Source organism: Prionailurus viverrinus, chromosome X (assembly GCF_022837055.1).
Source record: "Prionailurus viverrinus isolate Anna chromosome X, UM_Priviv_1.0, whole genome shotgun sequence".
In the NCBI taxonomy this organism is placed as follows: domain Eukaryota; kingdom Metazoa; phylum Chordata; class Mammalia; order Carnivora; family Felidae; genus Prionailurus; species Prionailurus viverrinus.
Genome location: NC_062579.1, coordinates 117,408,442 through 117,424,288, shown reverse-complemented (window position 1 = coordinate 117,424,288; position 15,847 = coordinate 117,408,442). Strand labels below are relative to the sequence as shown.

Below are 15,847 nucleotides of genomic sequence, written 5' to 3'. Positions count from 1 at the left end.
GAATGAATAGGTAGAGTACAGGGGTGGTTTTAAGGCAGTAAAATTATTGTGTATGATACTACAATGGTGGATACATGTCATTATACATTTGCCCAAATCCACAGAATGCACTCCACCAAGAGTGAACCCTAATGTAAACTATGGACTTTGGGGGATGATGATGTATCAGTGTAGGTTCATTGATTATAATGAATATACCACTGTTGTTTGAGATGTTGATGGCAGGGGAGGCCGTGGGGAGGGGGTGTTAAGGGAATATATGGGAATCTATATACTTTCCACTCAGTTTTGGCATGTAGTTAAAATTTCTCTAAAAAATAAAGTCAAAAAAAATTTTTTAATGTGCTATAGTTTTCACTGAGGAACTTTTACAACTCATAGATTTTGGAATAAGAAGTTCAACACACACATTAAGCCAGTTTACAAAGTACAGTCTGATAGATTCTCAGAAAACCCACTAAAAATTCTTTAGAACATGAAAGATAATAACTTTACACCAAAGAAGTTGAAGTTTAATACAGAAAGAAGATCCCTTTAAGCACAAAAACCCATACTGTATATTCATAATGAAAACAATTCAATATTCAACATACTGATACTTATTTTGTTAAAAGAATTATGTGCATTTTAACACATGATCAGAGTTCAGGAAGCTTGCTCCTTGAGTTCAATGTGACAATTAAATCATGTATTGTTTCTAGTTAGAGGGATCCTGCTCAGTCACTCCAATGGTCTGTGCTAAACCTTCTGGACAAGAGATAATCATGAAGTTATCTGAAGGTTATTATAAGACACAAATTATTAGTAAAATCAAAGCTAAATAAAACAGATAACAACAACGTAAAAAATGATCACTTATTATGGAATTGTTACAAATTAAACTTCTAAAACCCACTGTATTAACAGAAAAAAACACACCTCTTCTAGAAAGAAAACTACATCTATTTCTGATATATGAAGAACCATGTGTTCAAATGATATCAAATATGAATAATGTGCATTCTGTAGAAAATACTGTGTTGAGGGCAGATACAGGGTCTAAGTCTGGAGGTTTGCCTGCCAGCAGTATGGGGTGAGCCCTTGGCAGGGCTGCCCCTGTCCCTCAGGACTCCCTCTCCATTGCAGGCACAACTGCCTCAGGGACTCAAGGAGACAGAAGGCATAAGTTAATGTCAAACTCAAGAGAAAGAATTCTAAAACGGGACATAATATGGAATGACATTCATTCACTCAACACATGCCCTGGTCATACAGAATGTGAGCAAAATTGGTTGATATGATGCTTACCTGCATGGAAATGTATGGACCACTAGTGCTCACCCAGGCAGAAATTGAGCGGGGGGAGGGAGGTGGTCAGGCCAGTTGAGAACCAAATTGTGAAGCTACCCCTGGAACCCTCTTAAGAACACCATTGGGCTCTGGGTGTTTTGAGAACCCGGTGACCTATCCAAGGAGCTGAAGTCATGGGCTTCCAGCTGGAAGTCAGAAGTCCAAAATCAAGGCATGGGCTTGAGCCTCTAGAGGTTTTAGGGATCCTCCCCTGTCTCTTCCAGTTTCTGGTGACCCCAAGCATTCCTTGGCATATGGCCACATCACTCCAGTCTCTGCCTCTGTTTTCATATGGCCTTCTCCTCTGTGTGGGTCTCTTTCAAATTCCCTCTGCCTCCCTCTTATAAGGATATATGTGATTTCATGTAGGTTATGAGGGATTATAAAGATTATCTACCAAGAGGGGCACCTGGGTGCCTCAGTCAGTTGAGCGTCCTACTTCAGCTCAGGTCATGATCTCACAGCTCGTGAGTTCGAGCCCCGTGTCGGGCTCTGTGCTGACAGCTCAGAGCCTGGAGTCTGCTTTGGATTCTCTGTCTCCCTCTTTCTCTGCCCCTAACCCACTCACATTCTGTCTGTCTCTGTCAAAAATAAATAAACATTAAAAAATTTAAAAAATAGATTATCTACCAAGATAATCCAGCAAAACTCCTCCCAAGACCCTTAATTTAATCACATCTTTCTCCATATAAATTGATATCCATTCTTGGCATATAAGGTAATATTCACAGGTTCTAGAAATTAGTAAGTGAATATAACTTTGGAGCTATTTTTTTTAGTCTACCACAAAGCCCTTACAATAATACTGAGCCCATCCAGATAATCCAGATGCTCTCCCTCTCTTAAAGTCAACTAAATAGCAACCTTCAGTCAACCTACACCTTTAATTCCTTTTTTCACAGGTTCCAAGGATTAAGATGTGATCATCTTTGGGGAGTCATTATTCTGCCTACGAGACTACACACCATAATGTTATTGACTGAATTGTGTCTCCTTCTTCCTATTCCTATGTTGAAGTCCTAACCCCCAGTACTTCAGAACATGACTGTATTTGGAGATGCAGTCTTTAAAGAGGTAATTAGTTAAAATGAGGTTATCAGGGTGAACTCAAATCCAATATGATTCATGTCCTTATAAAAAAAGATTAGGACACAGGCATACAGAGGGAAGAGCATGTCAAGACACGGGGAGGAGTGGCCATGTACAAGCCAAGGTTCCTCAGAATGAACCAACTCTGCCAACACCTGAATCTTGGACTTCTGGCCACCAGAAGAACTGTGCAACAATACAGTTCTGTTGCTTAAGCCCCCCAGTCTGTGGTACTTGGTTATGGCAGCCTGAGCAAATTCATGCAGTGACCTAATCCAGAGAGCTACTATCCCACCACATCCACAGGTTCCATTTGTAGTCAAGAGGTGGGGAGGATACAAGGCATGTACACCAGGCAGTGGGACTCTTCGGGGCACCTTAGAATTCTGCCTACCACACATGGCCATTCTCACCAGACCCTTCTTCCCTTCTGCCAAACCAATTGGAAAAACTGGTTTAACTTCTCTTGCTTATTCCATTTTACTGAGCTTTCTATTCATTTCCCATTCAACTTTCAATCCCAATTCTAGTTGGTCCAAGATGGGTTGAGAGGGAAGACTGAGGAAAGAGTGAAGGCAGAGGACTATATCTCCAAGTAGAAGCAGCAGAAATACTAGGGGGAGGAAAGACATGGTGCCCTCGGCCTGTCCTACATTCAATTTTTAGGAAAGAAACAGAATGGAAGTGTGAGCAGACATCCATTTTCATAGGCCCCCCCATTTTCATTTTCTATTATGAATATTTTAAAGCAATAGCAGCAGGCTATGGCAATATACACTTTTGTTTAAAACACATATTTCTATAGTTTCCACATAGCTGAGAAAAATCAGATTATTCTGTGATTTTTTTCTGTTCTTGTGCCCATTAACAGGTGAGAGCTAAACTTGATGACATTGCTGATAATTGCAGAATCACACAGCAGAGCACTGGCCAGTGTCCCCAGACCCAGGTGCCAGATTGCCTCTTGCCACTATTGTCTGTGGTACCTGTCTTAAGCAGGACCCTAGCTGAATGATTGCAACTGCTGCGTTCTATGAAACCTAGTTAACCAGGAAAACCCCAGGTGGCATCCAGCTGCATTGCTGCTTTGCTTGTATGCAGGCATAAAGCGTACCACCCATGTGTACCTGTGTTTATAAAGAACCACAGATGCGGTGGGGAGTGGTGAGGGTGGGGATCCATGGACAAAAGGGATGTTTTAGGGCTTCAGAGAAGAGCACAGAGTCCTGGCAATGGAGAGCCACAGATACAGATGGGAGAAAAAACTTGACTCTCCAACTGTTTCAGTTTTCTTCCTGAGGCAGAACTGACAAAATTTGGTACAGAGAGAGTGTTTGGTATATTGCCACTTACTAGGGGCCCAGCCTTCATGCAACTTTAAGGTCCACTGGAGGATGGCCTCACACCAGGTCCTGGCCTGTCCTGACATTGACAGTGGTCCCATGCTCCAAAGTGCATGACTCCCATCCCTCTATTCATCTGTCTATATCCCTATGTACCTACATCCATATCCATATCTACATATGCATGTATATACTGCATATTGCCATTTTCATTTAACAAATCTGTTGAGCCCCATAGCGAACATGCTGGGGCCCTCACCAGAGTCAAATCCTTTCCTCGGGGGTGAGCACTGAGTGGCCTAAGTATAATCCCCAAGAGATTGGTTTGGGACTGGGCACTTGTCCAGGCATAAACCTACCAATGCGTGGCATTGCCTTGCCAAAGTTATTGTTTCATGGGTGGGTATGTAAGCTGAGTCCATCCAAAGTGCAAGGGGTTCCTTCACTCGGATGACTGTGGTGTGCAGATGAAGGTCCAGAATGGTGGCAGTTATTTTGTCATCACGAGGCAGGGATGCCTGAGGATGTCACCAACACACTGAGAAGGTCATGCAGAGAGAATCCCTGAGAAATGGAGCAGGAACTCTAAACTGTGTGAATAGTTTGGCCCCATCTCTGGCTTGTTCCATTGTTTAAGCCAGTTTAAACTCTGGTCTCTGTTACTTGCAGTTGGCCAACAACATCCTTACTAAAATAAGGGCCAGCACTGGGGAGTCAGTGGTGAATAAGACAGTGCCTACTCTCCTGAGCATACAGTATAGTAGAGGTAGGTAAACAAACAGGATACTTGTATCCAATATTATGTGTTGTGAGCAACGGAGGAGGCCTCTCTGGAAAGGCCACACAACAGTTGAGACCTGAAGGGTGAGAGAGCCAGCCCTGATAGGATCTGGGAGAGAAGATACCAGGCATCTGTGAGGAGGGAGTGAACATGGGCAAAACATCAGGGTGTACATGAAATGAACCGGGAAGATATACGCAGTAACAGGAAAAATATCTGGGGGTAGGGAAGTCATAGTATTAATAGAGCGGATATGCCTAGGAAACTATTTCTGGTCTTGTCCATTACTTCTTTTACCTTGGAAACCAGATTCTCTTAAGTGCCTGTGCTAGGTTTTCCTGTCTTCAAAGACCACAACGAAAATTCCAAATAAGAGGAAGGCATCAGAGGAGCAGCAGTAGCCATTTTTTAGTATGTGTAAGGTGTTTCTAAGAGTGCTGTCTGTTCTCTGTACTAATTTTCATAGAATTCATTAACAGTGAAGCAAACTCAACCATGATGGCCCAGGACTCAATAAAGCTCTTCTGATTTTAAACTGAGCCTTTATTATAAAGCATTATGCAGGATTCTATCTTTGGTTAATAAAGTGCCTGCTATTTCAGGCCTGCTTTATACAAACATCTTCAAGTCCATCATCAAAAACATACATTAACAACTTCCAATCTCTAGCAGTGGTTATCAAACTGGCTTCATCAGATATGGTCTGTTACAGACATGTATTTCCAGACCTCAGCCCCAGAGGTTCTGACTCAGTAGGTCTAGGCAGTAAATCCTATAAGGTGATACCAGTGGTTTCTCCAATGCTATTATATGTGTCCTGAGTTCCCTGGACATCCTATAATCTGTACTTTTGTATATAACACGATTGTATATAATGTGTATATTCTGATACTAAGATGTCTCAAAACTTTAGAAGTGGATAGTATTTATTAAGAACTAGATAGAACCCTCAGAAGCACAGAAAGGAGCTGGAGTACAATCAACAGGTGGCTAAAGGGCCATGGACACAAGTGTTTCTGGACCTCATTCCTTTACCAGGATTTGAAGCCCATTCACCCCCAAATGAATTTTCTTTAAAAAGCCACAGGGCAAGATGCTGCTTTCTTTCCCCCCACTGCCACAGCAGTTGTGATGGGTCCACCACGGATGGGGTAAAACCGGCCCTTTCTGTCCCAGTACCCCTCAGAGCTGCCACCAGTTTGAGCATCTCCAGTCTATAATTATTACATAAAAGCTTACCCTTGACAACTCTGTATATATTTTATACGGTACAGAGGCAAACATGTTTAAAAAAAAAGATGTTAATAAACTTACTATTCATTGAATCAGGACACGTCAAAGTGGCATTACAAACACTTTTTTAATGACAACAGATGGTAAATTTATACAAATACAGGCTGGAATAGAATGGATACAAAATCCACCCAAGTAGCAGTTAGAAAAGTATCACTTACAAAAGTAAATCTGATTCAAGTGGCTAAAGAACTCAAGCCCCCCATTTCAATAATTACACACACCTTTCAAAATAGTGCATCTAAACTCTGCCCCTAGTCAGGGCACTATATTCAAAGACTACAGCATATTCAATGACTCTACTGAGTTAAAGATTCTAACATCTTCAGCAAGGATGTCAAAAGACATCTCATAACAGGTTCACTATGCAAAACTCAAACAAGAAGATGTGAACGTTCTTTGCAAACTGTAAGGTGCTGTGCAGATGTTGTTAGCTATTGCTATTATTCCCATTCAGTGAGATTTCACTGAACTTGAGAAAAAGGAAGACGAATCTATGTGACTGACAAATATGACTTATAGAACATCTTAAAAAAGAAAGCAGATACTACTCTTGAATATATGTAGCAATGAAATAGGAAAGTGTGGCCAGGAGTGATGATAAGTTCAGGAATTCCAGACTATTTTAATGAATATATAAAGGATTCAACTATTCATAAATTACACGTAATAGTTACCATTAGATTCCCAATGTCCCTGAAAATAATTTATTTTCTCAGGTGACCCTTTCCCTCTGCAAAAAAGAAGAAAGAAATCTTGTCAAGTTATTAACGTGTTGCTTCATCCCAGCTCTCGCAAAACTTATCTTAAATGTAATAGTAGAGTCTGAACTAATAAAGTTGTACCACTCTGTTGGAGGACATAGATCACTTGACAGCAGAGAAAATCTGCTGCTGACCTAAGTAAGACAAGTGACAAATTGCGTGGTATTTTTGAACCATTTATAAACTGGGCCCAACAATGCTCTACAACTTCACTGGGTCATAAATAAAACCGTAAACATGAACTTGTCTAGAGATGAGAAAAACACACAAGATTTTTAAATCAGGATTTAAATCCTTTATTTCATGTACCCTTGGCTATTATCTTTCCTTGGGTACATCTTATTTAACTGTTTTTACTGGTCTTCTTGGGTACTCTAGATGGATATATAAATTTATATGAAAATGGAAAACATCAAACAAGTCAATCAGTTGCCTCTTTTGGCAAAGGTGCTAAGATTTTTATGATGAAAACAGTCTAATTATTACAATGCATTTGTTAGATTTCCATGAAACAGGAGGTCTTTTTTAATGGATGTTTAAATTCCTTCAGTAACAACTCAAAACTGAATTCTGCTGTTACATGTAAAATGCTATCTATCCACTTGAAGAGCGAATTACATCAGATACATTCTATAACACACTTCATTTTTTAGCATAATGGGGAAGGAATGATTATATTCTGGGGGGGGGCAAAATGGGAGGCGAGGTGAGGAAGATAATGTGTTTATCAGTAGTTTGTGCTGACACTTCAAGTTATGCCTCCTAATTGAGGTTATTCTTACAATCCATTTTGGAACGATAGTGAACATATTCCTATCTTAAAACATTTACAAGGGCTCAATTGTAGCTTTCCTTCCTATACATCCTGAAGTATGTACATTGTGCAAGAGGAAATCCATGAGACATCTTGAAAAATAAATCTTATGTCAAATACCACATGTTATTTCAAGAGCAGCAAAGTAGTAAGTTAACAGTTAAAACCCCAGGAAAAACTCAACTGGTTTGAAAGCAAGTCTATATTGTAACAATCCTAAATATCAACCCTAGCATCCAATTCTAACTTCCAAACACTTGGTACTTTTTCCAAGAGGAAATTACAACTGCTTTTGCATGAATCCCAGGTTTAAATACTTGAAGAAAAACATCCATATCATTTTCTACTCAGCAAACATCTGAAAACAAAATCATCTAACACTGGACATTAATATTTTACAAATAGCATAAGATCCCCAAAGTATAAAACCTTGGCGTTATAGAAAAGAAACTAGGTGGACAACAATTCTGTTGAGGCATCTAAAGAAGGGATGACCATTTAGAAATCTACCACATAGTACCCCAGACTCAAACTGGGGTATTCTACAATTTTATATTAAATTTGTACAATTTTACATGAAAACTGTGGTCTTTAAGAAAACACTTTACATTTAGAATAACTGCTTAAAGACGTTTAAAGTGTAGACAATATTTAACTATAAGCAATAAAAAATAGTCCTACAATAATCCTTTTTCTCAACAATTAAATACAGTGCCTATTTAGCTTTTATGCCTAATCATCTCCCTATTCCTTTAGTCCCGTTCCACATCAAACTGGGGTGAACAGACAAATCAGTAATGCCAAAAACAGCAAGGGCCATTGTATTAGGGGTTACTAATAACAGGAAATTTGAACAAGAGATCTAGTAAAAAGAGTAAAGGTAGAATTTACTTTTTTAAGAAAATGGCCAATAATCATTCATCTGAAAAAACACAAATAGCTGTCAGGTAGCACAGGCAGAATTTGAACTTAAACCAAAAGTTCAGTGTATTGAACTAGCATTAGGAAATGCACACAGGGTGTAAACCAAACTAGTGGTTATGTCCGGTGGTACCATCACAGGGAATTTAAATTCTCTGTTTCACTATTCATTTTTCCAGGTGTGTTTTTAGACTACACACAAGTAGTGCTAAGTAGCTGGAGAGAAAAGACTAAGGATAGTGAAGTAAAACCACAGGGTCTTTTTCTATCAGATAGGACCTCAGGATTATCTAACAATATATATCTGGGATATAACAGCTCTGATTAAGAAAGACTGACTAGGGGCGCCTGGGTGGCACAGTCGGTTGAGCATCCATCTCTTGATTTCGGCTCAGGTCATGATTTCAGGGTTGGGGGATGGAGCCCCATGTCAGGCTTTGCGCTGAGCTTTGGAGCCTACTGGGTATTCTCTCTCCCTTTCTGTCCCTCCCCCACTCACGTACATGTTCACATGTGTGCTCTTACTCTAAAAAAAATAAAGACCTGACTAGCGATCCCAAGAATACTTCGTGGATGATAAAAATAATCTATTCTCAGGATTGTTTACACTTCCTAACTACGTGAAAATAAATACACTTAAACATAAATTCGTACCATATACATTATTAAAAAGTAGGAGAAACTAATTGAAAGGGAGTTTACACAAAACTTGTAATTAAAGCATAGCTTCATTGTTGAACGACACAGCAAAGCAGATCATTAAAAAGTTAGTCTGAAAGCACAGGCTAGCCGGCAAAGGCTGAGTACCCAGGTAGCTACCTTTGTTTTGCTGCCTAAATCATCAGAAAGCCAGTCCTTTTCCATGAATGGATGTGATTCAGCCTAGTTTCCCCCGTGAAATAATGTAATGAAAGATTCCTATTGACTACAGATTACGCTTTACACAAAATTTCTCACTGACATTCAGATTAAGTCCAAAATCCACAATTCAAGCAATTCTGCATAGGAATTTACAACCTAAAATCCGATGACACAGACTTTCACGATAGTCAGGGGAAGGGTTCCAGTGAAGAACAGTGTGTACATCTTAATGTATCCAGAGGAGTGAAACTTAAAACCAACCAAAAGACAAAATGCTATAAAACATTTTTGGTAGTGAGATAATCAAATTCTTCCCAGAATGTGTCATTAAGTTAACATACTTACTTGTGACCAACTTAACTTTTTCAAATTCTCATTTGCAGATGAGAGGTTCATACAGTTAAAACTGATGATACAAATCATTGTATTAGAAGGATCAAAATTTACACTAGTCAAATGTGACTCCTTCAGATTGATTTTTAACATGTTCTCAACTTTATTGAAATCATCAATATCCCAGACGCATTTACCATTTTTAAAAATCAATTTAATGCTATCAAAAGGTGATGTTCAATTTAATCCTGTTTGCCTTCACGCCACTGTCGTGAGCCTTCATTCCAGGCCACATAAACAAAGAGGGCCAACACCACGTGGACGGCGACCACCGCAACAATAGCAGCATAAAAATAGCTGTCCCTATTGGACATCCCAAAGGCGCCTATCAAGAGAAAAAAAGTTTCCATTTTATTCCAAAATTTATCAAAGTGCAAAAAACAAAGCATACTAGTTTTTATTAGGTATATATTTATTTAGCTAGTCAGGCAATTAAAAAGTAATACCTTGGGTGGTGATAAATCATGTATTCATTTAAAGATTTGAAAACCTTCTATACACAAAGACATTATTCTAAATGAAAACTGTAATTATCACTTCACTTAAGGACTTCAACATAAAAAGGGGGACTTTATTTTCTCTTCCTACTAACGTCTGCCACCAAAGGGACATTCCCCCAAATTCCTCCTCCCATGTCAGCCGACTCTTGCTCTCAGAGGTATAGTAAAAGAAAGGACCTGCAAGCTATTTCACAGAAAACCATCCACAAATACACTGTCAAGCTAAAATAACTGATGAAAAAGTTAATTTCATGAAGGAAGATTTATTTGAACAACATGATTTTTGAAAAGCAATACAGGAACAGATGAAGAAGCAAATGAAGAGTACCCAGCTTACAGATATAAGGAGATCACAAAAACACAGAGTCTTAAATATACTAAGGAGGAAAAGGTCTTGTTTTATCATCTAGGATTACCTTCAAAAACATAAGATTTAGTCGTGAAATACAACCCAATAGGTACAGTGATCATTAAAGCTGTGAAGAACAGGAGCGTCTTCAGGGTAGATGCTAATGAACTTTCATTTCTGGAACAAAGTAAACAAAGAGAAAATCAGAACCTGCTAGGCTATTTCCAACTGTTCTTGTGTCCATAAACACTATAAATACCCATAGAGAAGACACTGGAAACCCTGCCCCTGCCTTGGAAACAGTGGGCAGAGGAAGAAGAGTCGACTCAGGGACTCAAAACTGGAAGATCCTAGAGACCCAGAGACCATTCAAGAGACTGCCATTGAGATCCAGTGTGAGAGGAAGCATCAAAGTATGAAAGTGGTTTGTAGTCTTCAAAATGCTATAAAGTGTACCCTAATTACCAAATTTATAATGGAGGTAGCAAAGGAAAAGATACAAAGAAAACAACTAATGAATGTCCACAACTAATGAATGTTCATTCACAAAGCATCCTATGGAGGGCTAGCTGGATACAGTACAAACAAGTTATGAGCATCTCCAAAGAAAAAGCAGCCTATAACAATCTGGATGTGGTTAAAGGAAACTTACTTTAATTACTTTGTTATTAAATAGCTACAGTACAACTTAGTTAGTCTTCATGTAACATGGATGCATTACAAATTTAATGTCAAAACACCTTCTATTCAGTGAATTCTGTCTGTCCACGGCTATTTTTAAATCAAGGAAATATTCCAATGGAAAAAGTTTTGTTCCAGAGTATAATAAAACTATTCTGAAGAATGCAATCAAGCTTTTCAAATTACATAAAGAAAAACAAATCTGATAATCTGCTACTTAAAAAACATTAATATAAGGATTAACATAAAAGCACAAACAAAACCGGATAACATAAAAATATCCATAATAAGAAAATGGTTTCACAAATGAGGTGTATCAATATATGGACACATTAAAAAGAATTCTGAGGGGCGCCTGGGTGGCGCAGTCGGTTAAGCGTCCGACTTCAGCCAGGTCACGATCTCGCGGTCCGGGAGTTCGAGCCCCGCGTCGGGCTCTGGGCTGATGGCTCAGAGCCTGGAGCCTGTTTCCGATTCTGTGTCTCCCTCTCTCTCTGCCCCTCCCCCGTTCATGCTCTGTCTCTCTCTGTCCCAAAAATAAGTAAACGTTGAAAAAAAAAATTAAAAAAAAAAAAAAAGAATTCTGACTGGGGCGCCTGGGTGACTCAGTCAGCTGAACGTCTGACTTCGGCGCAGGCCATGATCTCACAGTCCATGGGTTCAAGTCCTGCTTCGCAGTCTGTGCTGACAGCTCAGAGCCTGGTGCCTACTTTGGATTCTGCATCTCCCCCTCTCTCTGCCCTTCTCCCGCTCATGCTCTGTCTCTCTCTCAAAAATAAACAAACATTAAAAAAGTAAAAATAAAAAAAATAAAAAGAATCCTGACCATTTCTCAGAAAGTATTCGTGTGACAAATGAACAAGGCAAACTACACTGTATCATGTATATCCGGGGTCTGCAAAACAAGGCATGAGGGCCCAATGCCTATTTCTATAAATAAAGTTTAGCAGGAACACAGACACACCCACTTTATGTATCATCTAAGATGGCTTTGGGGGCACCTGGGTGGCTCAGTCAGTTAAGCATCCGACTTCAGCTCAGGTCATGACCACAAGGTTCGTGAGTTCGAGCCCCGTGTCATGTGCTGACAGCTAGGAGCCTGGTGCCTGCTTCGGATTCTGTGTCTCCCTCTCTTTCTGCCCCCTCCCCCACTTGCACTCGCTCACTCTCTCTTTCAGAAATAAATAAAAACATTTTAAAAAATAAGATGGCTTTGGAGCTACAAAGGACAAGCTGAGTAGTGGTGCTAGACTATATGGCCTTCAAAAACCTAATATTTACCATCTGGCCCTTTACAGAAAAACTTCACGAACCCCTGACACATGCTATTCCAGTTATGTTAAAAACGTGTTTACATAAAAAAGGACTCCAGATCAACATACAAAACTACTTATTTTCCCATTTTAAAAAATGTTCCTTAATGTTATCTCACGGACTTTTCAATAAATAAGTAGATATATGCCAGCATTTGTCCTATACATTGTTACAAGTGAGCAACACTACTGAAAGCTGTAGTAAGTTTCCAGCAACCCTAGACACATCTGTATCTCACACATACTACCACCTGTATTGTAAAAGCAGTAAACCCTATAACTTTAATCATTTAGCTTAAGGTCTTTTTTGTCCCTTAAATCTAACCACCCTCAGACCACCTTAACACACTTCACACTTTATGCTTATACTCAACATTTGGACTTAATTCTCTTTCTGGTAATCCTCAGGGGCTCTGGTTTTTATCTGTATCTTTAGGAAGGAGACGGCCCAGTCTTCAAGGTCCACCCCCCCCCCCAACAAAAAAACAGCCTCTCCTCCAAGTATCTTTCCTGATTACTCCAGCTGGAATAATTCATCGCTTTGGAACCCAATCACAGTTAGTTCCTACCTGTTATTACAGCACTTAATGTGCCAGCCTGTTTCCTATATAGTCCTGCACATTTCTTTGGTGCCCTAGAAAATCCAGCCAAAGGGGTTCCTCTAACTGTGTAAATTATTAGCTAGGAGGTTTCTTTCATCTCAGAAAGGAAAGGAACGTCTCAAGTTTCTGGTCTACAAACTTTTTTGACTATTAATCCTTCTTAAGTTTTAAGCACAGACCCCATAAAGGCATACTGATTTTTTAAACAGATTTATCTACAAAAATATTATCAATACATTCCTTAAAATACAAAACATATGCAAAAATAGATACTAAAAAAGCATAAGGCTAAAAATAAATTAATGTAGAAGTTCTAATATTTTCTTTCCATATTTCAATGGATCATCTTTTAACACATCCTACTACGGTGATTACTGAGGTATACCATTGTCATCTAATACACTTATGCTCCCTTAAACTGTTTCCCAGTAGTAAACTTTTACAAAAATTTATTGTGTAATCTTCATGAAGAATATGAGTAGTTCTTCAGTAGTTCTACAAAACTTCAATGTCAGTATCTGACCCCTTCTTTTATGAACCACAACAAAAAAACATGACCTTCTTGGTTGTTTCTATGGTGAGTTAAAGCATGGGTTTTAGGTATGCAAAGCTAAGATAGCTAACCTGATAAAGAAACAAAGACTGAGAATCTAGAGAAAGGGAGTGTAACTGGTTTGGTTCTTGAGATTATGTCTCTTGAATGTGTAATATCTGACCTGGCTTTCAGAAAACATTATTACTGAAAAGATGATAGAATACCATATAAAAATGTGTTAAGGCAAAAAAATCATTTACAATCCCACCACTCAAACATAATCTTTTCTTTTCTACATGTTAATCTCTAGCCCCACACACTCAACGTCAAGCTTGCCACAGAAGGGAACGTGGTAAGCTGTACCTCCTTAGTACTTGCTGCAGAAGTTCATATGAAGTGGGTAAACTCTAGGTGGTTTTAAAAGTATGGGAGCAGTAAGTTCATCCTGAGTTATTTCTTTGAGGCCCACTTGAATTCTGGACTTTCCCATTCTTCATTTCTAACAAGTCTCAGTTAACACCCAATAAGAGATACGTAGAAGAAACCAATTGAGTGACATCAGTTGCTTTGTTTCAGAATAATTCACGTGCTACACATAAGCTGGCTTGTGCTGGCAGAACTGCCAGGTGCAGTGGGGGTGTGGCTGGAAGCCAAAGTGAAAATGTCCTATAAACAATAGAGGAAGTTTGCTAGTTTTCAAAAGTTTGTGTGCTTAACTTTATATATACTGTGTCCTATATTTGTGAGGTCATAACCCAGAATAAAAGTCAAATTTTTGGAGCTTAAAGTAAAAAGTGAAAAAGGGTTTACTATGTTCCCTTCCGTGGCAAGCCAAGACTTCCACTGCAAGTAGATTACACTGAAAATTCAATTAGGAAACACTAGAATCAGTCTAGGAGGGCTAAACCATATTCTTAGGGTACTTGACAAAAATATCTGTTGGTATCCTCACTAGTAAACAACAACAACAACAACAATAAACATTTAGAGTGACATCGTAAGAGACTGAAAAATGTCACAGGGTTCCAAAGATCACAGGCTTTGGAGTCAGTGAGATTGAACAAATGTCAGATTTAACACTTCCTAATTTAGTGTGGCCTGTGTGATCTTGGGCAAGTGCCTTACCCTGAGTCAACTTCATCTTCTTTAACGAAACAAAAAAAAAAAAAAAAAAAAAAGGCAAACCAAGCACTTTCTTAATTTTGCTAACGTATGTAATCAAAAGTATAAGTTAAGCCTGGCACACAGTATGTCATCATCAAATGGTAGCCAACTTCCTTTCCATCCTCTTACCTACCGAGGTATCAATGGCTAGGTTAGTCGGCCAGAACTACCATTCTACTCAGCCACCAACCCCCATCCTACTAACTCCCCCAAGTGAAGCAATCTCAAACCAGAGACAGCCCCTACTCCCCTCCCTTCGTTCATTCATACAGCAAACATTTAAGCCCCGACGATGCAGGCCCCGTAGGGGACACGGAGATGAAGAAGGCCGGGTTCCTGTCCTCAGGGAGCTCACCCTGCAGTGGGGAGAGATTGCAGAGAGCAAGATGGCAAAACAAGACGACAGCGAGAGGAAGTGCTAGAACAGAGGCATGAACCGAAGGCCCACCGACCTCTCCCCTATGACCCCGGGTCCCTGCTCCCGTGCGTGTAGATGCTGCAGGCCCCAACCTGCGTCCCTTCTCCCCCACCCCGCACCCCTCCCCCAAGGCTCCACACCTCACGCCCACCGCAGGCCAGCCCGCTCGGCTCGAGCCTTCCCTCACACCCCACTCCAGGCCAGGGCCAGGTCGCCTTGCGGTCGGGGCCCCTGACCGGCCTGGGCCCTGCTCCGGACTACCTGAAGTCGGGAGGCTGCAGCGCGTTCAGCGACGCTTTATCAAGGCGCTCCATGAGGCAGCCGAGCCCGCAAGCAGGTGCTCAGAGGCGGGCTGGGCTCAGCGACCTCGCTGGGTCTGCGCGACTGAAGGCCGACAGAGGCGTGCCACGCCGGAAGTGCCGGCGAGTGCCGGGCGGCGGGACGCATTGCGCAAGTGCGGCGCGCCCCGGTGACGTTGAGCGCGCCGGCGCGGGCGCGGGCGCAGGTGCTCACGTGACTTACCGGCCGGGGCTCCGAGGCGCGCGCCCTGCCAGGAGCTGTCTGCGCTCCAGGAGCAGGCCTGGCGAGTAGCCCAGCCACTCCACGTTGAGCCGGGACTTGCCTCGCAGCATGATCCCCCGAGCGCGTGTGAGCACCTCTGGTCCCTCTCAAGACCCCTGCCGCCGAGCTGCGGTTG

At 40.7% G+C, this 15,847-nt stretch overlaps 1 protein-coding gene across 1 annotated transcript; it reads right to left on the bottom strand.

Annotated features, from left to right (window-relative positions):
* Positions 1 to 9,667: 9,667 nt before the first annotated feature.
* On the bottom strand, positions 9,668 to 15,583 carry VMA21 (vacuolar ATPase assembly factor VMA21). The gene is made up of 3 exons (XM_047844631.1): positions 15,412 to 15,583; positions 10,505 to 10,614; positions 9,668 to 9,913 (listed from the first exon to the last, which is right to left on the bottom strand). Exons 1-3 carry the CDS (start codon positions 15,462 to 15,464, stop codon positions 9,771 to 9,773), a joined length of 306 nt encoding a protein of 101 aa, XP_047700587.1. The 5' UTR covers positions 15,465 to 15,583; the 3' UTR covers positions 9,668 to 9,770.
* Between the last annotated feature and the right edge of the window lie 264 nt (positions 15,584 to 15,847).